At 53.4% G+C, this 23,054-nt stretch overlaps 1 protein-coding gene across 5 annotated transcripts in view; it reads left to right on the plus strand.

Annotated features, from left to right (window-relative positions):
* Positions 1–22,590, plus strand: part of LOC116943326 (spectrin beta chain, non-erythrocytic 1-like) — a 153,101-nt gene extending 130,511 nt beyond the window's left edge. For all 5 annotated transcript variants that reach the window (XM_076067632.1, XM_032956117.2, XM_076067631.1 and 2 more), the window contains 11 exons: positions 650–829; positions 1,890–2,134; positions 3,377–3,515; positions 4,142–4,226; positions 6,134–6,330; positions 6,830–6,927; positions 8,280–8,346; positions 9,710–9,948; positions 13,257–13,430; positions 15,156–15,198; positions 17,128–22,590. In XM_076067632.1, the coding sequence (XP_075923747.1) occupies positions 650–829; positions 1,890–2,134; positions 3,377–3,515; positions 4,142–4,226; positions 6,134–6,330; positions 6,830–6,927; positions 8,280–8,346; positions 9,710–9,948; positions 13,257–13,430; positions 15,156–15,198; positions 17,128–17,358 (1,698 nt within the window). In that variant the 3' untranslated portion in view covers positions 17,359–22,590. The remainder of the gene's footprint in view (positions 1–649; positions 830–1,889; positions 2,135–3,376; positions 3,516–4,141; positions 4,227–6,133; positions 6,331–6,829; positions 6,928–8,279; positions 8,347–9,709; positions 9,949–13,256; positions 13,431–15,155; positions 15,199–17,127) is intronic.
* Positions 22,591–23,054: the final 464 nt, after the last annotated feature.

Here is a 23,054-nt window from a genome sequence, read left to right on the forward strand (position 1 = left end):
ATAAGCCACTTCGTTGGGCTATCATTTGTGGCCAGGTCGCTTCTGAAAAAGAACTACGTAGTTCAGTGAGCCTTACCTGGTAAAATAAAAATAGTTTCAGGAGTTATAAATGGTGGGTGTTTATATTTCTGCAAATAGATTGCTAAAGGACTGAGATTAACCGAGAAAATCATCGTTTAACTCCTTTTGCAGCAATATAAATGGGCCGGTACACGACGGTTCCCCCCCCCCCCACACACATTTAAAAATACGAGTACAGTAAAACCTTGGATTGGGAGCATAATTCGTTCCAGAAACGTGTTTGTAATCCAAAGCACTCGTATATCAGTTGTGATCACGTGACGCTCGGCAGACAAAGCGTATATACTTGCTACTCTTATTGCAAGACCTCACTCGTTTATCAAATTAATATTTACATAAAAATTTTTGCTCGTCTTGCAAAACACTCGCAGACCAAGCTACTCGCAATCCAAGGTTTTACTGTACTTTGCTGCTATAAATGTCCACACGGCGGTAGCGTCACTTTGTTGCGCTATCATTTGTGGCCACGTCGCTGCTGAAAGAGGGCCCTGCAGCTCATTGGGCCTTACCTGTCCTCTGTCTCTCCCCCGCCCCCCTCCCCACGGCCGCCCATCGTCCTCCGCCGCAGGTGCTGGCGGCGTCGTTCGAGCTGCACCGGTTCCTGCAGCAGGCGCGCGAGGTGCTCGGTCGCGTCACCGAGAAGCACCAGCAGCTGTCGGACGACCTGGGCCGCGACCAGCACTTGGTGGAGAGCCTCCAACGCATGCACGCCGCCTTCGAGCACGACATACAGACGCTCGGCTCGCAGGTGCGCGCGTGCACGTGCGTGTGTGTGTGGGTGCGCGCGCGTGTGTGAAGGGGGGCGGTGGTGTAGCGGTTAGCGCTGCGCTGCGCTGCGAATCCGGCAGCCCGAGTTCGATTCCCGCTCACGGCCAACACCCAGTGACGATTATCTGAACCGGTCCCGGGCCTCCCTGAGGTCGGGTCAGCCTCAAATGAGTAACCTGGTGCGGTGTGTGAACATCAGCAATTGGGAGACAAAGGCGGCCGGGCGTGGTGCTGGCCACTCACCCACTCCCGTCGTGTTCCGAGGGGGTTGGTAGCGAGCTCCCATAGGTGCTACCCACTAACAGCACTTGCCCCGACAGTCCATCAAGGCGTGTGATGCCGTGGGCTGGACCAGGGACCGGTTTCGTGGAAGACAATTTTTTTTCACGGACCTGGGGGGGGGGGGGTTCATCTTTGGGTCTTTCCCCCTTTTCAAAGAAGCTCTCCAGCGACGTTTGTTTTTTAACTCATGTTGGCTACTAGGGGTTAGAGCTTGTGGGCTTACCAACACTGTGACTGAGACAAGTGCGCAGTGCGGGAAAGAGGCGCGGATGGAAGTGGTAAATAATAAAATAATGGGGCGGGCCACGCACGGACTCACCGCTCTCACCTCCTGCTGTGCGGCCCGGTTCTTAACAGGCCACGGACCGGTACCTCCATCCTCCTAACCCACGGACCGGTACCGGTCCGCGGCCTGAGGGGTTGGGGACCCCTGGGCTGAACTATTTGGGTCTAGCAGGCTGACTTCAACTTGAGACCATCCACACGTTACGTTTGAGACCCAGATTTGCTCACGGGTGGCTGACAGTCGATTCCCAACGCAGGAGAGCAGTGGTGCCGGCTGCTCGTCTCTGACATTGTACGCGCTCAATCGGAGACATTCTTCCATCTTCGCGCCTGTGACCCTCCACGGCCCGTCCGTCTGCCAACCCCGCTTACGACCTCCATCCTCCTAACCCCGCCACACCCACCACCCTCCCCTCCGTTCCCCCTTGGCCCCCCGCCCCGTCGCTCGCTTCCCGGGCTCGGCGCTCGAGCAGGTGAAGCAGATCGAGGAGGACGCGGCGCGGCTGCAGACGGCGTACGCGGGCGAGAAGGCGGAGGACATCGCGCGGCGCGAGCGCGAGGTGGCGGAGGCGTGGCGGGCGCTGCTGGACGCGTGCGGCGAGCGGCGCGTGCGCCTCGTGGACACGTCGGACAAGCTGCGCTTCTTCCGCATGGTGCGCGACCTCCTGCTCTGGATGGAGGGCGTGCGGCGACAGATCGACGCGCAGGAGAGCCCCCGGTCAGTGCGGCGGGCGGGCACGTGCGCGTGTGTGTGCGCGCGGGTGCGTGTGTGTGTGTGTGTGAGCGAGCGTTTGCGTGTGTGGTGGCGCTGGCCACCCACCCTCTTCGTGTCCCGTGACGGCCTTCATCGGTGCTCGCTAACAGCACCTGCCCTAAAAGTCTGTTAAGGCTATACGAGGGGGGGGGGATCTTTGTCTTTGTTGTACAAGCGCCGTAGCGACTTCACCACCGCAACAACCACCACTTAGTGGTGAATGGCAGTGGTTGTTGTGTGTGCGTGCGTACGTGTGTGTGAGCAAGTGAGCGTGTGTGTCTGTGCGTGCGTGCGTGCGTACGCGTGTGTGTGTGAGCGTGCGGAACTTTGTTGTGGAGAGTGTCAGTCGCGTTTGCGTGTTTGCTATTGTTCCATCGTGTGAGTCGTGGGTTTTCACGGTTGTGCTCAATCGCTCAGGTCCAATTCAATTTGAGTCTCACCAATTTGAGTCGCATCAAGAGGCCACTCTGACCCAGAATTAAGCGGTGTCCCTTCACGGTCTGTAAATCTGCCAAGTGAAATTAATATTGTTAATAGTTTACATTCCAACCTTTTTAAACTTTGCTGGAGGCTCGCAATTGGACAGGCCTGTATAGCAAGTCTTACATTTTGTAAGATATTTTTTTGTCTCTTTCCTCAATTGTATCCTGCTTTTGTATCCTTATCCTGATTGTGCAATTGCGACAAAGAATCTACTTGGAACTTTCAAAGAGGAGGCGCATCACCCCGCATTAGAGAATGGCCTGCGGAAGCAGATGATACAGAACTACTCGTGAAATCTCTAGAAGTGGCCTTTTATCCATGCTTGGGGGGCAGCACTTTCTTACCAGCCCTGCTGTAGAGATAAACATTCCATCCGATAATTTAAAATCGCAGAGCTGAAATCTACCCAAATTATGCGCAAAACCAACTTTTTTTTCCCCGTTAAGTCATTGATGTCCGACCCAAGACCATCATCTCACGGATACTAGAGAATCCGGTTTAATCACAAGCGGCTGATACCCGGACTTGAACCCAGCATCTTGGCGGTGCCGGTTCAACCCCGTGACCTCCGATAACAAATACGACAACGATAATAGCGACGACGATGGCGACGATGGCGACGATGACGCCGACGACGATGAAAATTACAACGCTGATTTACGGAGACGGCGATGGGTGACCGGTGGCGTTGGTGGCGGTGGCCGTGCCCATCGTCCTTCCCAGGGATGTGTCGTCCGTGGAGCTGCTCATGAACAGCCACCAGGGCATCAAGGCCGAGATCGACACTCGCAACGACAGCTTCGCCGCCTGCGTCGAGCTGGGCCAGGCTCTGCTGCAGCGCCAGCACTTCGCTTCCGCAGAGGTGAACCCCCTACCCCCACCCCCTACCCCCACCTCCCACCTCCCACCCCCTACCCCCACCTCCCACCCCCACTACCCACTTCCCACTTCCCACTCCCACCTCCCACCCCCACCTCCCACTCCCACCCCCACCTCCCACTCCCACCCCCACCTCCCATCCCCACCCCCACCTCCCACCCCCACTACCCACCTCCCACCCCCACCCCCCACTTCCCACCCTCTGCCACCCCCTTGTGAGCCGGCGCCGCCCCCCCCCCCGTCCCATCGGTGGGACTGCTGCTCCGTCCCGACTGGAGGCGTCTGTTCCGGCGCTAGATGCTTCGTCCGCACACCCAGGGCCGGTGCTCGTTAAGCCAGCGATGATGAGTGTCTGTGTGCTCATGGTTTTTTTTTTAATCTTTGCAGCTGTTAGTGCGCTGCTCTATGAACCCGGCGACCCCAGTTCGATTCTCACTCACAGCCAACACCAGTGTTGACTCGGCTTCAAATGAGTACCTGGTGCGATGCCAAGACAACGGTGGCCGGGCGTGGTTGTCTCTCAAATTAACTTTTCTACATGATGGAACGCACTTCAATTGACTAGGGTGAAATGCGTGCCACCCCCGACCCTTCCTTGGGTGAATCCAGATCAATGATAAACTGATCGAGCTGACGGAGAAGAGGAAGGAGATGATTGACAAGTGGGAGGAGCGATGGGAGTGGCTGAAGCTCAGTAAGTGCTCGCCGCGTTGGTCGCGATCTCACCTCGGCGCTCCGGTTATGATCCTCACTTGACATTTCTTACATGACCCATCAGCCGGGAGTGCATTAATTCAACAGCATCGACTCAAGACGAGCCAACTCTGAACCTGTTTCGAGTCCGGCTTGCTTGCATCAATTCTGGTAAACTGTCGATCTAAGAGGCTAGACCAGGGGTCCCCAACCCCCGGGCCGCGGACCGGTACCGGCCCGTGGCCTGTTATGAACCAGGCCGCACAGCAGGAAGTGAGAGCGGTGAGTCCGCACGTGGCCCGCCCATTGTTTTATTATTTACCACTTCCGTCCGCGCCTCTTTCCCGCACTGCGCACTCAGTCTCGGTCACGGTGTGTGGTAAGCCCACAAGCTCTAACCCCTAGTAGCCAAAATGAGTTAAAAAAACTAAATTTCGCTGGAGAGCTTCTTTGAAAAGGGGGAAAGGCCCAATGATGAACCCCCACCCCCCTCCCCCGGGGTCCGTGAAAAAATTGTCTTCCACGAATCTGGTCCCTGGTGCCAAAAAGGTTGTGGACCGCTGGGCCAAAGGACTCCCTCTCTCCTCCCTCTATGATGTGGCCGTGCGGCTGATGGATGGTTATATATTTGACGTGGAGAGACGGATGTGTGAAGGAGACGTGTCACGTCGGATTATTTATGTCCTTGTTGAGTTCTTCGTGGCTTGTGTCAGTAACCCAAAGTCGGTGCCACTGCTTTTCACGTCTGCCAGTACAATTTTTTTTTATTTTTTCCTTTTTACCAGGTAAGGCCCACTGAGCTATGTAGCTTTTTTTCAGAAACGACCTGGCCACAAATGATAGCCCAACGAAGTTGCTTTTCGTCTTGTGGAAATTTATAGCGGCCAAATACTCTGAACGCGTGACGTAGATTCTGAATCTGGAGTGAAAAAACTGAAGGACCCCCGAGAAAAATCCCACGTGACCACGGGGAGAGAGAACACACTGACTCCAAATACCCAGGCGCCGGGGGTCGGGATCGAACCCGCGGTCTCCTGCATACCAGGCGAGGTAGTTTACATCTCCTAGCCACCGTGGCCGCTCAATACTCTTGGATATACAGTGAGAGGCATGAAGGGGAACACGCGGCGCTAAACGTGGACGCGACCAATAGCACGAGGGAAAGTGAGTGGGCTTCGTTACTGGGCACGGTGTGCGAGTCACGGTCGACACCAGTGGTCACAACCAACGAGGAAGTGGCCGCCTGCAGGAAGTGGATTCAGGTCATGCGCGTGCGGAAGCCAAATGGAACGTTTGCATTGCCCTCCCGTGAGAGATGGCAACGGCTTGGGGCGGTGTGGAGGGAGGTCTTCACCCAGCAGTGGGTAGATCACAGCTGCTGATGGTGATTGTGAAGGATTTGTCTTGACCTTATGTTGCGACTTCACGATGATACAAACAAATGCAGTGATACCCCGATTCGCGTCTCCCCCTTTTTTACATCGTTTCACAAGTACGTCGTCACTTCATCATTAGCGCCGCCACTCGACGTGCGTAGCCTCAACCCCACGCTCACGTCGCTGACGGCAACGTCGTCCGTCCTTTTCTCGTTGTCCGTCGCCTCTCAGCCTTCGCCTCCACCACCTGACTACCCCGTGAATCGCTCAGATTTGACATCGTTCCGGATATATTCATCCTCGCACCTTTTCAGGAACGCATTCACCGATGTAAACCGGGGTAAAAGCGGCTCGTTTTTTAAACATGCCTTCGTGCCTCCGGCTCACAGTTGGCGACTTGCCGCGTGCATTCTGCGCGTGCTGCAAATCGGACTTGTCGCCACGTTATTCTTTTTTTTATTAATGCCACGTTATTTCCATTGTTGTCTTCGCTGTCGCTGTTGAACGCGCGTCCCGTCGCGGGCCACGCCAGTCCTGGAGGTGCACCAGTTTGCCCGCGACGCGTCTGTGGCTGAGGCGTGGCTGCTGAGCCAGGAGCCGTACCTGTCGAGCCGCGAGATTGGCCTCAGCGTGGACGACGTGGAGAAGCTCATCAAGCGGCACGAGGCCTTCGACAAGTCGGCGCTCACTTGGGACGAGCGCTTCGGGGCGCTGCAGAAGCTCACGACGGTGGGTGCGCGATCGCGCGCTCAAGCTTGCGCGAACGCTCACAATCTCGTGCGCAATCCCGCGCAAATTCCGTGCAATGTCGTGCAATCCCGTGCAATCTCGTGCAATCCTGAGCAATCCCGAGAAATCCCGTGCAGTCCCGCGCAATCTTGTGAAATCCCATGCTAATCCCATTAAGTCTCGTGCAAATCCCACACAATTGCGCGCAATCCTGCGCAATTAAGTGGAATAGCGCGCAATTGCGCGGTCTCGCTGCTCACACGCAACACATACATACTCTCACGGTTCGATGCGTCTGGCGTGAGCATGAGAATCAACTTTAATGGACAAATCGATGCACCGCCATTTTTTTTCTCCGATTGATGCTGAAGGCTTGCAATCTGGCAACATGCCAGTGGGGTTGGTGGATCACGTAGAAACGGAGGATGCCATCCACAGTGATTACATTCCTGCAGAGTGCTTACTCGGGGACCCTGTCTCTCTTCTGTCCCCTCTTCAGCTGGAGCTGCTGGAGTTGCGTCGTCGGCAGGAGGAGGAGGATGACCTGGAGAGGAAGAGACTCTCACCTCCTCAACCCAGCGAGGAATTCCAGACCAGGTAAGCAGAAGAAGAACATCATACTGTGCGCGTTTACACGCTTAAATTATTAATATTGCATCATTATTATTCTACTGCTGGATGAAGGCCTCCCCCACTCTGTATCGGTCATGGGGTCATGTTTGGCCATACGTCACGCTTGTCAGTCTCTACCGGTGATGGGCGGAACCCAGACCCTATTCAGATATCACTCGAAACGAATTTACCCAAGCACGGCAATCCAACTCAGGTGGCCGTGTTCATAGCGCAGTGCGCGAACCAATGCACCATCCCTCCACCCTCCCCCCCCCCCCGTCCCACTGCGATTTTTTACCCATTTATTATTATGTTCTTTTGAATTATGAAAGGGAGCTGATGTGGTGGAAAAAAAAAACATACACACACGCACATGAGGCTAAAACGCCCAAAAATCTGCATATGTTGGCAAAGAACCTACTTCCTGTGCTGCCACATAAGGCCATCTCGTAGGTGGGTGATGACCTCTGCATGAACCATGAACCCCACCCTCCAGAGCGCCAGATTAGAGATGTACGCTGTACGCACGACAAGCCACAACCACGACACACGCACACAGGCACAACCACAACACACCACAATACAGGCTCAACCACAACACACCACAACACACACACGACCAAAACACAACCACAACACACGCACAACTATAACACACCACAACACACACGCACACGACCACAACCACAACACACGTCCAACCACACTACAATACACACACGACCACAATACAACCACAACACACCAAAGGTCCCCATGATATAGCCTTAAGCTCTGTAAAACAGAGCTTCATTAGCTCATCGCGGTTATTCCAGCTTGGACCGAATGCCTGTGACTGTCTTGTCTGTTACTGTCTCTCTGTGTCTGCGGGTCACGCCGTTTGCTCGCCCATTAATCGGCGGACCAGAAGAGCCGGAAACCCTGCGTCAGTCGACAAAATCGGCGCGGTTGAAAGCTGGCCCGCCGGGCAGCCATGCCCACCGCGCGCTGCTTTGTCGACGCGCCTGACGGAAAGCGCTCGCGCGTAACTCATCGCGTCGTGTTGACAGCAGTTGATTAATCAATGCGTGGGAAAACACGAGGGCACAACACGGACGTGCCGCACGCGTCGAAACGACATCGTCGCGTGCGGTACGATGGTGTCCGTTGTTTGGATTTGTATTCACTCGCAAGGCCGTGGATTGGACATCTCTGAAAGACTGGGAAACTGCGAATAAGAGCTTTAAAGTTCATCGGATTCCTCCAGTATAAATACAAGTAAGTATTCTGAACGCCCTGATTCTGGATTTCGATTAATTACATTGTTCATTCGTTTTTTTTTCCCATCAAAAACACAGAGAGGCTGGAGATGCGCATGCCGTGCAAAACGGAGTCGCGGCGGCCGAAGTCGAGTCGGCGGCAAAGGTGAGAGCTTCGTGGCGGTTGGTCACGGCCCCCCCAAAAAAACACAATAACCCTGCCGTGCGCGTCCAACACCCTCACGGACATTTTCTGTGATCATATCGTTTTCTTGTTCACGAGGCGGCGCCGATCGTAGGCGCAGCAAGCGGTTCGATCCTGGCTCTCCTTCTCCTACTCCCAGCCCCACTCGCTGCCCAGCCCCGGCGTCGTCGTCGTGGGCTCCATTCACCCTACCCCACACTCCCACCCTCTCTATCTCTCCTCCCTGGCTCCGCCCTCTCCCTCCCTCAATTACCAATATAGCCTCTTGATACAAGCAGCCCTCTTGCCCACTTCAGCAATTGTTTTTTGCTGTGGTTGTCACACCTGAGGACGGACGCTTGTGTTGCGCCCGAAACGTCGTGATTTCATTGATTTTATTTTACTTTTATACCTACGTGACTTTACCGAAAGAACCAAAGAGTATAGATTATTTACTTATTTCACGATCACGTGAACAACGCTTCCCAACGAAGCCTGGCAGCGTTCTTGCAATAGCTGTCCCATCTGTCCGTCTGTCATGGGGACATCCAAATTAAACTAAACAATCTTGATTTGAAGCTTTCGTGACTGCAGGAATCCATACTCTTTGGTTATTTCGGTAAAGTCACGTAGGTAGAAATAAAAAATCATATATCACGACATTTCAATCACAACACAAGCGGAAAAACAATAATAATATTTTTTTTTATCTAGCAGTGGAGCTGCTGAACCAGCTGAGGACGACCGCTTGTGTTGCGATCGAAACGTCGCGATGTATTATTTTTAGTTTTATTTTATTTTTCTACCTACGTGACTTTACCGAAAGAACCAAAGAATATCAACTAAGCAATGTTTTTTTTTATTTTACCAGCTAAGGCCCACTGAGCTATATATATATTTTTCAGTCGTGGGATGGCCACAATCGACGGCTCAGCAAAGTGGCTTATCACGCAGAAATGTATAGCAGCCACATACTCCGAACGAATGTTTCTAAATGCGGAGGAAAGAAATCGGAGGAGAGAGACACACGATTTCCAAATGTACAACAGGCGTCAGGGTCTGCATGTAACCCAGGACCGCCTGCATACCAGGCGATGTGGTTAACATCTCGCCTACCGCGAGCCTATGATGGGAGCTTGCCTGAAACTCGGTAGCAAACACCAGCGGTGGTGAATGCCGATTGCCACGCGTGGCTACGTACGGCTCGAGTTCAGCGTACACGCATGCACACGCACGTTCGGTGGAAAAATCCTTTCCGGCCGCGAGAATGACGTCGCAAGCCACGCCGCCTCAGTAACACACCCCCCCCTCCCTGCCCGCCCGCGCTTCCCCGTGTCGGGCCCAGGCGGCCGCGGAGGGTGCGGACGGGCTGGCCAACGGCTCCGAAGGCCGGGCGCGGCGGGCGAGGGAGAGCCCCCCGCCATCGCCCGAGGGGGAGAGGAGGGGCCTCGCGTCGCCGCCGCTGGCGCCGCACACCTCGGCGAGCCTCCCGGCCAAGCCCAGCGAGGTGCTCATGCTGCCCACGGAGGGCTTCCTGCACCGTAAGCACGAGTGGGAGGCGAGCAACAAGAAGGCCAACAGCAGGTGCGGGCGTTGCGCGCGCGTGTGTCTGTGTGTGTGTGTGTCTGTGTGTGTGTGTGTCTGTGTGTGTGTGGGGCGCGGTAGTGTAGCGGTTAGCGCTACGCTGCGCTATGAGCCTGGCGACCCGGGTTCGATTCCCGCTCACGGCCAACACCAGTGACGATTATCTGAACCGGTCCCGGGCCTCCCCTAGGTCGACTCAGCCTCAAATGAGTACCTGGTGCAGTGTGTAAACATTGCCACTAGGGAGACAAAGGCGGTCGGGCGTGGTGCTGGCCACCCACCCCCTCGTGTACTGTTCCGGCCTTCATAGGTGCTCGCTAACAGCACTTGCCCCTACAGTCTGTTAAGGCTATATGGGGGATCTTTGTTTTGTGTGGGGAGCGGTAGTGTAGCGGTTAGCGCGCTGCGCTATGAACCCGGCGACCCGAGTTCGATTCCTGCTCACGGCCAACACCAGTGACGATTATCTGAACCGGTCCTGGGCCTCCCCTAGGTCGACTCAGCCTCAAATGAGTACCTGGTGCGGTGTGTAAACATCGCCACTGGGGAGACAAAGGCGGTCGGGCGTGGTGCTGGCCACCCACCCCCTCGTGTGCCGTTCTGGCCTTCATAGGTGCTCGCTAACAGCACTTGCCCTAGCAGTCTGTTACAGGCTATACGGGGGATCTTTGTCTTTGTTATGGGAAGTGGTGGTGTAGCGGTTAGCGCCTTGTGCAGCAATTACGGCGGCCCGGGTTATCTGAACCGGTGCTGGTCCTTCCTGATGTCGACTCAGCCTCAAGTGAGTAGCTGCTCCTCTGTGTAAACATTTCCACAAAGGCGGCCGGGTGTGGCGCTGGCCACGAACCCCGTCGTGTGCCATGATAGCCTTCTTAGGCGCTTGCTAACAGCACTCTTGAGGCTATGCGGGGGTGTTTGTCTTGTGTGTGTGTGTGTGCGTGTGCCTGTTGGCGTGCGTGCATGCTCATGGGCACGCATGCGTGTATGAGAGCGTTCTTTTGGGGGAGTGGCGGCGTAGTGGTTAGCGCACTGCGCTACAAACCCAGCGACCAAGAGTGTTGATTCCCATCAGTGACAAATATCTGGACCGGTCCTGGGCCTCCGCTCGGTTGACTCAGCCTTAAATCAGTACGTTCTATGGTGTGTAGACCAAAGGTGGCCAGGCGTGGTGCTGGCCACATCACTCCCTCATGTGCCATGCTCGCCTTAAATCTAAACTACACTATTTTTTTATATTTTACCAGGTAAGGCCGTCTTGAGCTGTATAGCTCTTTTTCAGAAGTGACCTGGTCACAAATGATATATCAACGAAGTGGCTTACCATGTGGTATTTTACAGCAGCCAAATTCTCTAATTGCATGTTTCTAAATGTGGGGGGAAAAATTGGAGGACCCAGAGAAAAATCCACGTGACCACGGGAGAGAGAGACACCCAAACTCCAAATATACAGGTGTCAGGGTCGGAATCGAAACCACGACCTCCTGCATACCAGTCGAGGAAGTTAACATCTCGCCACCCACCGTGACGCCCCTTAAAAGCACTGGCCCCAACAATCTATGTAGACCAAACAAGGGACCTTTTTTATTTTCAACGTTAATAGGAACTATCCGTGGGCAGGCGATGCGTAAAGTGAAATAAATTCCACTGTTGCTATTATTATTGTAAAGGGGATGTTGCCATGATGTAATGTTGAGCCCACTGAACTTGCAATCCTTGGGGTCGCCGGTTCTATCTCCCGGCGTGGAAGTTGAAACGACGGTGCCGGTATCTTAAATCCCCCTCCGCCTCTGGCCACCCAGAGTATGAACGCTTACCCCACGGTTCGTGGAAAGCCAGTTCACCTGTGGCTCCCACGTCTTCAAAGGCCAAAAACATCACGAGAGCTTCCTCCAGTGAAAGTCCTTCCACCAGTCAGTGGCATGAGTGAGACACTTCAAGGCAGCTAATAATTAGATTTTTTCCACTTCTGCATGATCCACCAACTCCCATCTCCGCGTCTCTGGCTTCTATTCTATCCTTGCGCATGATGGTAATGCATGCGTTTGGAGTATTTGGCTGCGATATATTTTCACGTGATAGGCCACTGCGTTGAGCTATCATTTGTGGCCAGGTTGCTTATGAAAAAGAGCTACATAGCTCAGTGGGCCTTACCTGGTAAAATTAGTTTAGTTTTAATAATAGGGTTTTTCCCCTTTTTTCTGGCAACAAAACTGAAACCTTTTTACAAGTATTCATGTCTGCATTAACCACAATACCTGCATTCAAAATGCACGTCCCTTGGTGTGGACCGATCAGTTTCAAGGACAATGCATATATTATCAGAGTATGTTTTTTGTTTGCATTTTGACTGCAGGTATTGTGGTTAATGCAGACATGAATCCTTGTAAAAAGGTTTCAGTTTTGTTGCCAGAAAAAAGGGGAAAACCCTATTATTATATTTTGGTACTGGCAAAGGAGGTCTAATGATAGTTTAGTTTTGTTTAAATGTCAATGTCGAGGTCTGCTAGCCACGAAAGGGCTTTGTGGCTAGTCGTGATGCCTGCACACGCTTCGATTTCTCTACTCGAATGACGTCTGGCGAGAGAGTTCATGCAGTGTTCCTCCTCCATTGGATGAGCGTAGACTACAGTGGTTTACTACAGTGGTTTACTACAGTGGTTTACTACAGTGGTTTACTACAGTGGTTTACTACAGTGGTTTACTACAGTGGTCCATAGTTTTGGTTGCATGGCCCCAAGCACACTCCTGTGGCTTGTGTCTTTAATTTTCCGTTCATGATGGAGATGTACATATCGGTCTGCTGACGTTTCTGATGCGGGGAGGCGGTAGCCTTCCAGCGGTGCCCCGTCTCTCACGGGTTTTCATGTTACCTTAAAGACAACTAATACCGGCATCTAGTTGAAACTGACTTAATTAATTTGAATCCAGTGTCTGGATGAGACACGAAGGTCATCCTAACCCTAACTTTTGATTTGTAATATTTACCAGGTAAAGCTCACTGAACTATTAGCTCTTTTTCAGAGGCTACCTGGCCACACTTGATGATAGCTCATCATCGAAGTGGCTTATATCATCGTCAGCATCATCGCACGTGGGAATTCATAGTGGTTGTCCAATAATCTAAACGAATCTGTTATAAACGTGGAGGGCAAACTCCAAATAATCCACGCGATCACCACGGGTAGAGTGTGCAAACTCCAAATACACAGCAGGCATCGTCAGGGTCGGGATCGAACCCACGACCTCCTGCATATCAGGCGAGGGAGAAAACATCTCGCCACCGCGGCGCCCCTGACCCTGTCCCGCAGGTCATGGAACAACGTGTACTGCGTGCTGAGCACCGGTCACATGGCTTTTTACAAGGACCCCAAGAGCGCCAGCACGGGGGTCACGTTCCACAGCGAGATCCCCCTGCCTCTGTCGGGCTCCTCGTGCGAGGTGGCGTCCGACTACAAGAAGCGCAAGCATGTCTTCAAGCTGCGGTGAGCGCCGCCACGGCTTCCGGGCCCTCGGGCCCACGGGCCCGGTAACCTGGACACACGCACGACGATCGAGCGCGCTCGGGCGTCCGCGCCGTCGTTCCCACGGCGCGGGGGGCCACCGTCGTCACGTCGGACGGCGCTGCCGTGTCTCGCAGGCACGGTCTGCGGCAGTTTCACTGTCGGGGTCGATGTCGCTGCTGCCGCTGCTGCCGTGTGTAACCCCAATTGCGGTGTCATTTTCCTTTTTTATTTTGACAAACCGTCAGACTGAGAATGTTTTTAAATGTAGACGGGGGGAAATCCGATGAGCAACCAAGCTCTTTTTCCCAGTTTTTCCAGTAAGGGGTGGGTCAGCAAGTTACAGCTTCGGCCATTCTGTTCTTGCACATGATGGCAGCAGCAATACGCTCAGCAGCTAGATGCCAATGTCGAGGCCAGCTGGCCACGAGGCGGCTTCCTGGCTCGCCACGACGCCCGGCACGCACTTGGCTTACCCTGTTCGAATGACGTCTGGCGATCTTTAACGTCTGCCACCGACGAAGAGGATTGAATGTTATTATTTTTTTGTTTCGCGCGTGCAAATTGTTGGTGACCGGGCTGAAGCCATTGACTCGGTTTACAACTCGGTTTAATCGCGGGCGGCAACAAAAAGCCGGCTTCGAACCCAGGATCTCGGTAGTGCTGGCTCCGACCCCCTTCGAGCTGCCTGGCCACCTCAAGCATTGATTATTTAGGGTTTATTTAGTTATATGTGTGTATATAATTCTCTGTAAGGCGCGATATGAATTACATTAAGATAAGATGTTGAACCTCGATTTAAAGCTTTCGTGACTGCAAGGATTCATCTTCTTGGTTCTTTCGGTAAAGTCACGTAGAATGAGAATAACACAATAAAACAAAATAAGACAATAAAATTCTCACGACGTTTCGGCCACAACACAAGTAGCCTTCTTCAAGTGAAGGAACAGAACTGTCGTCCCGACAGTTCAGTTGAAGCGCTGTCGTCCCGACAGTTCTGTTCCTTCACCTGAAGAAGGCTACTTGTGTTGTGGCCAAAACGTCGTGAGAATTTAATCGTCTTATTTTGTTTCATTGTTTCATTCGCATTCTACGTGACTTTACCGAAAGAACCAAGAAGATGTTGAACCTCTTTAACACCGCACGCAGCCAACCATGCTAATTGGAGGTGCGGGGGTAGGGTAACAAACTAAACACAAAAAGCAGTTCTAAAAAAACTAAAATTCCAATATATTCTTTTTAAAGTGCAGAGTTCCAGTGGCTTCCTAATGTGCCGCAGAAGCGCATCTGAAAGCCCGCGATGCGGTTGACCGTTTTTGTTCGATGGCTCACCTAAAGCCGCTATAGTTGCATGCTAATGTTACACTTTGGCTGACAGCCGTGAACCAGTCTGCGCAAATGATACTGGACAGTGGTACACGAGAAACTTTTTGTACAGCAATTATTGAGGTAAATTTAAATTCGTAGAAATTCCTCATCACTTGTATTCCTCTCTGCCACCTACCGTCCACAAAGTGTTAACTGGGTTGCCTGCCATAGAAACGTGGGATTTCCTGACAATGTCCAGGGCTCGCATTGTGCACACGAGCACCACACGAGTATCTACGATCACGTGGTTCAATGGGCAACGAGAGACCGAGGAAGGATGGTGAAACACGCACACGGCTGGCGAAGTAACGAATGCACGCGTTATTTTGTCACTCGCAGGCTCGAGGATGGAAATGAATTCCTGTTCCAAGCCAAGGATGATGTAAGTTCACATTGCTGACGTGTTGTTGATGTGAGCCTTTAAAATACTTTTTTTTAAATGTCCATACTCTAGTTTTCACTGGTTGGCCTTTCGAGTCATATTTAAACAAATTTCTACTTGTAATGTGGTCCCAAGATTTCGCACACTGGTTGTTGACCTTACAGGTAAAGTGTGGATCATACCGATGGTTGAGTTTCAAACTTACAACACGGCACGATGCCCCCTCGCACGCATGAGTTTTTTTTTTCCGGGCGCTCCGGTTTCCTTCCCACATGCATGCGCGCCCATTGAATTGCTGACAAATGTCCTCATATATAGAGGACTGCAGAGCATGGGGAACAGTTGGTGTCGCCGGCTCCTCGCGTGGCTGCTGCTGCCCCTTCCCGCTCGTCTGTGGTCCCCTGCCCCTCGGGGTCGTTCTCCCCCTTAGAGGGCGAGCGTAGGCTGTGCCGCCGCGGCGGTGCGTTGCAAGTTTACATTATCACAATTATAATTGTTACGGCGGAGAGTAAGAGCTGCGGACATGACTACCGGGGTGTATCCACGCGGCAGCTCCTCGCCGCTTAACCCAGGGGGGTCGGCAACCTGCGGCTTCGGAGCCGCGTGCGCCTCTTTTAAGGACTTTTTCCTGTCGTTATTTTATCGAGGACCGCCGTCTGCTTATTCACCACGTGCATCGCGGCTCTTGAAATATTGGTTTTTAGTTGACCGAATTCGAAAAAGAAAATGGCTCCATTGTTATTTTGGTTGCTGAGCCCCCAACTTAACCCAGAGCACCGGGGCCTCTCCTGTGATGTGCAGTGAATGAGCCTCCACACATGTGCAGTGTGCTCATTCACAGACACTAGTAGGAGGCACTCTCTCGCTCTCTTTTATTCCGGCCTTCACAGCCTTAGGGGGTAACCACACACCGGGTCGGGACAGCCAACATGCTGCCAGACCCACAGCTTGAAGAGGGCGAAGATCACGACGAGTTCCATCACAGATCGCAGCAGCCTCGACTGTCAGTCGGAGCTCGTCCTTTTATCCTGCCCAGCGTGGCGAGGCTCCGCCCTCGGCCCCGCACCCCTCTGGATCCCCCAGAGGGCTCCGTGCCTTGCCCACATGTCCAAGTGGTAGAACGCGCTGCTACCCCTAACTCCATTGTCTACCAATCTCCCAGCGGCACGCGCTACAGTGACTCATTCAATGGCGCTACACGTGTTACCTGGACTTGGTCCTGTTGCCTTTTGATGGCAAGACTTTACCACGCATAATGCTTAGGTATGTCATGTGACCTCCTATAATTTGGCTTTTGGAGCTCCACGCAGTGTCGCTTTGCAGCAAGCCTTGCATAGACACCACGGTGACATCATTGCGGTGTTTGTGTGCGTATGTGTGAGTGTGTGTGTGCACGTTTGTTTGTATTTGCATGTATGTATGTATGTATACACATCTGGTCGTGTCTGTGTACATATTTGAATGTCTCTGTTGTCCGTGTGTTTGTGTGCACATATCCACGTCCACATTTGTGGGGAGCGGTAGTGCTATGGTTAGCGTGCTGCGCTACGAACCCGGCGACCCGGGTTCGGTTCCCGCTCATGGCCACCAACGCCAGTGACGAATATCATCTCAACTGGTTCTGGGCCTCCCCTAAGGCAACTCAGCCCTAAATGAGCACGTGTTGCGGCGTGTAATCATCGCCGCTGGGTAGGCAAAGGGAGGTGGTCGGGCGCGGTGCAGGCCACACCGCGGTCTCGAGTGCGGTGTTGGCCGTACGGAATCAGAATATTTATTGATGCCGGAGGAAATCCGATGAGCTGTGAAGCTCTTTTTCACAGATGTCCACCATTAGCGGCAGGTGGTCGCTAACCGCACTTGACAGTCTGTTAAAGGCCACACGGTTGGCGTGGGGGGTGGGGGGCGTCTCTGCCTCTCGTGCGATCGCAGGACGAGATGAACGGCTGGATCAACAGTGTGAGCAGCGCCATCGTCGGGGTGCGGGCGGAGGCGAGCGGCGGCCCTGGCGGCGGCGCTGGCGGCGGCGCTGGCGGTGCAGGCGACGTGGCACGGGCGCAGACGCTGCCTGCGACGGCCGTGAGCGGCGCCGGCGACGCCAGCCCCGGCAAGCGCGAGAAGGACAAGGAGAAGCGCTTCAGCCTGTTCGGCAAGAAGAAATGAAAACGAAACGGATTGTACAAACCCACACCCACCCACCGACCCACCGACCCACCAACCCCTCACCCCCAACTCGTCCCCGCTCACCCCTCCCCCCATAATGACGGTGCTCTCTGTGTAACGCGCGCACCCGGAACGTTTCATGCTGCACTGCACGCCCGGCGCTCTGTAAATCCACCGCAAGCCGGCAAAAAGAAAAAAAACAAAAACCTTCCCAGCCGGCCGCGAAAAAAAAAGCCAAATTATTCTCGTTTTTTTTCTAAGTTTTTATTAATCGAAACACTCTGGCGGGACGCGGCTAGCGGTGACTGTGTGTGGGGGAGGGCCTCGGCGGTGGCGCGCCGGTGAGATGCCTTACAGTGACGGTCGCGCATCTGCCCCTGCGGCGTTGTTTTTTCGTGCTTCGCGCTGCTCCTCGTGTTTCGTCCACCGCCTCGAGCGCCGATTGGCGACGTCCCTCGCCCCCACGTGCCACCCCCCCCCCCCGTCCCCCGTCCTCCTCCGTCTTCCGTCGATGATTCCTCCGTTGAGCCCTGGCGCTTGACTTTCACGCCTGCCCCCCCTCCCCCCCCCCCCGTACACCTGCGCGCGTGCCCACGTGCGTACGTGCGCGTGTTTAACCCTCGTGCCTACCTACGTGCCCCTTGCGGCCAAACGTGGATGGCGGTTGAAAGGCACCGCGGTCGCCCCCCGCCCTGCTTTGATCGCGCTGGCCCTGTGGTTCGCCGCCAACCGGCGACGTCGGGATTTGAGCTTGGCGGCGATCGTCCTGTGGCTTAGTCTGCCCCCTCCTGCAGGCGCTCCCCGTTGAAGTCAGCTGCACTTGGGGGAGATTCTCCCCTACGCTGTCCGTTCAGGGGAAGGCGGGCCCCCCCTTCTCTCCCAGAGCGGTCGCTCGGTTTGGGGAAACCTTGACCAATCCCGATCTACTACTCACTCCCGGCCTTCCCCAGGTCCGCTACAAGCTCCTGCACGAGGTTGAGTCGGCGACCGAGTGAAACGACAACAACAACAACAACAACAAAAAGACTCGCGTGTGCGCGTGCGCGTTTGATGCAATTTTGTTAACTCTGAGCTTTGTCCAAATTGTGTCACAGATTGTGGCAGTTGGCACAGAGAGTGGATGCAGTGTGTTTCAGTGTGGTGCTCTCAGCAGATGGCAGTGTCGCTGTCCACACAGTTTCTGCACTGCCGTCGATGATGTGTGCGGGACTTTTTCCTCTTGTGTTTGGGTTTTTTTTTTCCCCCTTGTTTTTGTGCCAGAAGTGTGCGACGGTGTAGATACAAAATGACTGGAAGACGATGCCAGGGGGCGGGGAAGCTCGCGGGGAGATTTGAGACGAGAGAAGGTGTAGGATGTGTACAGGAAAGTGGAATTTGTGGTCTGTGTTGGGTCGATTGAATTTGGATTAAGAGAATAGCCGTGTGTCATGAAGATGCGCAGGTTAGACCGGAAAGCTTTGGAAGGTGTTTTTTTTCTTTTATACAAATGTTTTTAAAAGCATATGGCCTATATTAGAGTAGGCGATACGCCAAACTGAACAGCTCTCAATTGCGTTAGAGCATTGCTTTTCGAACTTAATGGCCGGGAGTTCGTATTTTCTTTTGCACCATTTAATCTTGTGAAGGGCCCCGTGTATTTCCCCTTTCATGTGTTTGACCTCTCTTCTCAAGACTGAACTCTCCTCTTGAGCACGATTAGGTTGTGCGTGTGCCTGAGCCCTGTGCCTCTTGATTTATACATTGAAACTGGCAGGTTGGTGGAATTGCGACGCATGGAAATATTTCTAATTTTTTTCCGCGTAGCCGTGAAATATCTTGAGTCTCACGAAGGGGCGGCTGGGGGCGGCAGGGCATCTAACATCGCCCTGATGACGCCACGGTGGCGAGATGTTAACTACCTAGCCTGGTACACAGGAGGTTGTGAGTTCGATCCTGGACCCTGACGCCTGTTGTATATTTGGAGTTTTCATTGTTCTCTCCGTGGCCGCGTGGACTTTTCTACCGGTCCCTCTGGGTTTTCCCTCCACGTTTAGATCAACATGCGTTTAGAACAATTGGCTGCAGTGAATGTCCGCATGGTGATAAGCCACTTCGTCGAGCTATCACTTTGTGATCGCCAGGTCGCTTCCGAGAAAGAGCTACATAGCTCAGGTGCGTCTTCTTTCCTGGTCAAAGAAAATATTTTGAGATTGATGACAACGACGCGAGTGGGAACCACGCGATTATCTTCGCCCCCAACCTCCCCCCCCCCACCTCCCCGCTCGACACGAGGAGGAGGAACGTCCTCGGATTGTACACATACTTGCCGTGGGCTCGCACACTACAGCACTCGGCGATGGGCCAGCGGCGGCCGCGCGTTTATCATCCCCGTCCGTAGAGCTTTCAAGTCTTCTCTCTCCGCTTGAGTGCGGCCGCCGCCTTTCGGTTCGACGCTGACGGTGAGCCATCGGCCGCGGCGCTCGTTGAGAAACGGTCGCCCTTTTCGCCGCCCTTGCATTTGATGTCGTTTTTACTCGTGCCGTACCATTGCTGTTACCGTTCACGTTAGCGTTGGGGGGGTTTTATTTTGTTTTAAACGGACGTCAAGTTTTATCGCTGCATGTTCCTCTGATTTGTCTTCACGGGGGGAGCGTCCCGGAACGTCTGTGTCCGTGCGTCGCACGCGGACGCGCGGGCGTTAACGTTCGCAGGTCGCCGACTGATATCCCACCGGGCACATCGCCGATATGTATGTACGCATGTTTGAACTTATTTCGCACCGTACGTAGCCAACCGCGTTAATCGGAGGTGTGGAATATCCCACCACAGCCAAACTGACATCGCACCAGAACGATACTGATATCCTAATAGAATACCACCGACATCTCACCATAACCACACTGTTATCCAACCACAACATCACTGATATTTCACCGGAACGTCGCTGATATCCCACCAGAACCTCATCAACATCCCACCAGGACATCACACTCAGAACGCAAGCCCTCGAGAGTGAAAGTGCGGTCGTGTTATTTTATTCTTCCAGTAAACTGACCACTTTAGTTTCACAGAGCGGTGATGTTAAAGATATATGTATTAACTTAGATAAATATATTAAATGTGAAGGCATTTATTAGACACAGTACTCGATATTTTTTTTGTTGGGATAGTGGGGTGTGGGTGGGGGGTAGACACTCTGCAGAGCTTTAGTAGAGGGTGGGGGGGGGGGGCTAGGTTACTTGCTTTATGGATGGCCGAATGGTAAGAAGTTATTGCCTTGTATGCTTGCTTGCTTGCTCGCTTACAGACTCGACAAAATATAGATATAGATATAACAACAACAGAAACAAACACAACCGTTTCCTTTTTGTAATTATGTCGGTGAGAATGTGGAGAACGATGCCCGGCCCGGTGACCCAGGGAGCGCAACGCTCGCCGGCGTCCGGGTTCCCCAACCAGGCGGCTCCGTCCGGCTCTCTCCAACGGTGCGCGCCTTCGCCAAGCGCCGGGCCCTCCGAGCCCAGTGTCCTGACCCACGGTGGGACGGATCGCTTTGAAAAGAGAGAGAGAGAGATGGGAGTGAGTGTGTGTATGTAAGTGGGAGAGAGAAAAATAACGCACGGGGCCGCCGAATATTTCCAAAGCTCGCGAAGCGGCTCGCTGCAGGAAGATGATGCCCGCTTGCGGCTGCCATGAAAAACCTCCCTTTACCCTGCACGCGTCTCTCTCCAAGCCGCTAGCAGCGGGGAGCGGTGGCGCAGCGGTTAGCGCGCTGCGCTGCGAACCCGTGCGACCCCGAGTTTGATTCTCGCTCGTGGGCCAACATCGGTGACGAAACATCTGAACCGGTACCTCGCCTCTCCCAGGTCGACTCGGTCTCAAATGAGTACCTGGTGTAGCGGTGTGTAGTAAACGTCGCCACTGGGGAGACAAAGGCGGCCTGGCGTGGTGTTGGCAGCCACCCCCCTCGTACGCCGTGCCGGCCTTAATAGGTGCTCGCTAACCGCTCTTGCCCCAACAGTCTGTTAAAGGCTATACTGAGTGGGGGGTGGGATCTTTGTCTAAGGTCTGCCGAATAACTCGCAGAGCGCTCTGCGACTGCATGCTCAACGCACACCGAGGAGCCACGGATGATGTATTGTGACACACGCCGTGAACTTTGTTGGACAGTGGGTGAAGAGATGTTAAATGAAACAAACATAGGAATGATAGCGGTGTTTAGGTAATGCTAACGACACACACACACACACTCATAACCTACTAAGCAAAAAGGGTGGTAGTATATTTAATCAAGCTATTCCATTATGCATGGTATTGGGCTTTTAACTCTTACAAGTTTTCCCAGGTGGGACGTTTAGGCCGACGACAAAGTACTTTTTTTCCTCTTTTAGAACGACGTCTCACTCTAGCTATTGTTTAATTCCCTCTCTCTCCCACTGACCCTGCCCCCCAACCACCGGTGTCTCCCGAGTCGTGCGCGCCTGGCGGCCACATCACTCTGCCAGCTCATCCCAGACACGCGCGCGCTGGGGACGCGGGGAGTTGCGCGCATGTTTAAAGGGGTGGAACGCGCGTTCTGGTGGAATCGTCACGTGAGCCACACCGAGCATTCCAATGCGGCGAGTGATGAACACCACCTAAAGTCCAATTTTGACTTTAAACTTTCGTGACTTGCCGGGATTCATAGTCTTGGTTCTCTCGGTAAAGTCACGTAGATAGAAAAAGAAGAAAGAAATCAAAGCAAAAAACCCACGACGTTTTGATCGCAACACAAGCGGTCTTCTTCATGTTGTGTTGCGATCGAAAGGGCGTGGGTTTTTTGCTTTGATTTTAGATTTATTTAGACATTTTAATTATTTTTTTCATATTTACGTGACTTTACCGAAAGAACCAAGAATACCAGCGAGAGTCGTCACTTCCGACCCAGGCGCGCCACCCCCCCCCCCCCCTTTGTAATGCGGAGCACACGGAGGCATTTCAAACATTCTCCGCATTTGTAAAACCGGGGGGGGGGGGGGGGGAGCCGAGGAGTGGTTGAGGTCGACACTCCCAATCTGGTCACAGGACTCGGGAGATGAATTTTGAAATTGTAAACGCGCGTTCGTAGCGTGGGCAGCGTCGACCACCCCCCACTCCCTTTCTCCCGTCGGGATGAGCTGACGGAATGAGCGCTGACGAAAACTGGAAGCCCCCTGTACGTGTATACTTACTACCCTTTGAGTCTAATAAAGCATTACCATTATGTACTTTTAATCACGGGCATCCCTGAATTTGTGTCTCGCGTGTCGCGGTGTGTAAAAAAATAAAAAATCGCCGCTGGGGGAGACAAAGGCGGTCGGGCCACTCCACCCCGTCGTGTGCCGTCTTGGCCTTCGTCAGACGCTCTCTAATAGCACTTTGCCCCCAGCGGTCGATTCCGGCTACACGTGGGAATCTCCGCTTTTGTTGCCGATGGTGGTGATTTCATTTGCCGCACAGGCCAGATATATCACAACATAATTAAGCGTTAAACCACGTGGTTTTTTTTCGTACGTGGATTCTCCTATGACTTATTGTGACCCAAGTGTTTTTTTTTTTTTAAAAGGCTCCTCTACTGCTGCCTTGTGCCTCGGCGGCTCCACATGGCGCTGTCGTCATTTTGACGTTCGCGTTGGCTTTCTGGGCCCGGCAGAGGTGGTGCGTTCGCCTGCGTTTATTGGTGAGCGTTCCGATATGGG

This window comes from Petromyzon marinus, chromosome 17 (assembly GCF_048934315.1).
Source record: "Petromyzon marinus isolate PM22_M1 ecotype Great Lakes invasive population chromosome 17, UKy_Petmar_22M1.pri1.0, whole genome shotgun sequence".
In the NCBI taxonomy this organism is placed as follows: Eukaryota; Metazoa; Chordata; class Hyperoartia; order Petromyzontiformes; family Petromyzontidae; genus Petromyzon; species Petromyzon marinus.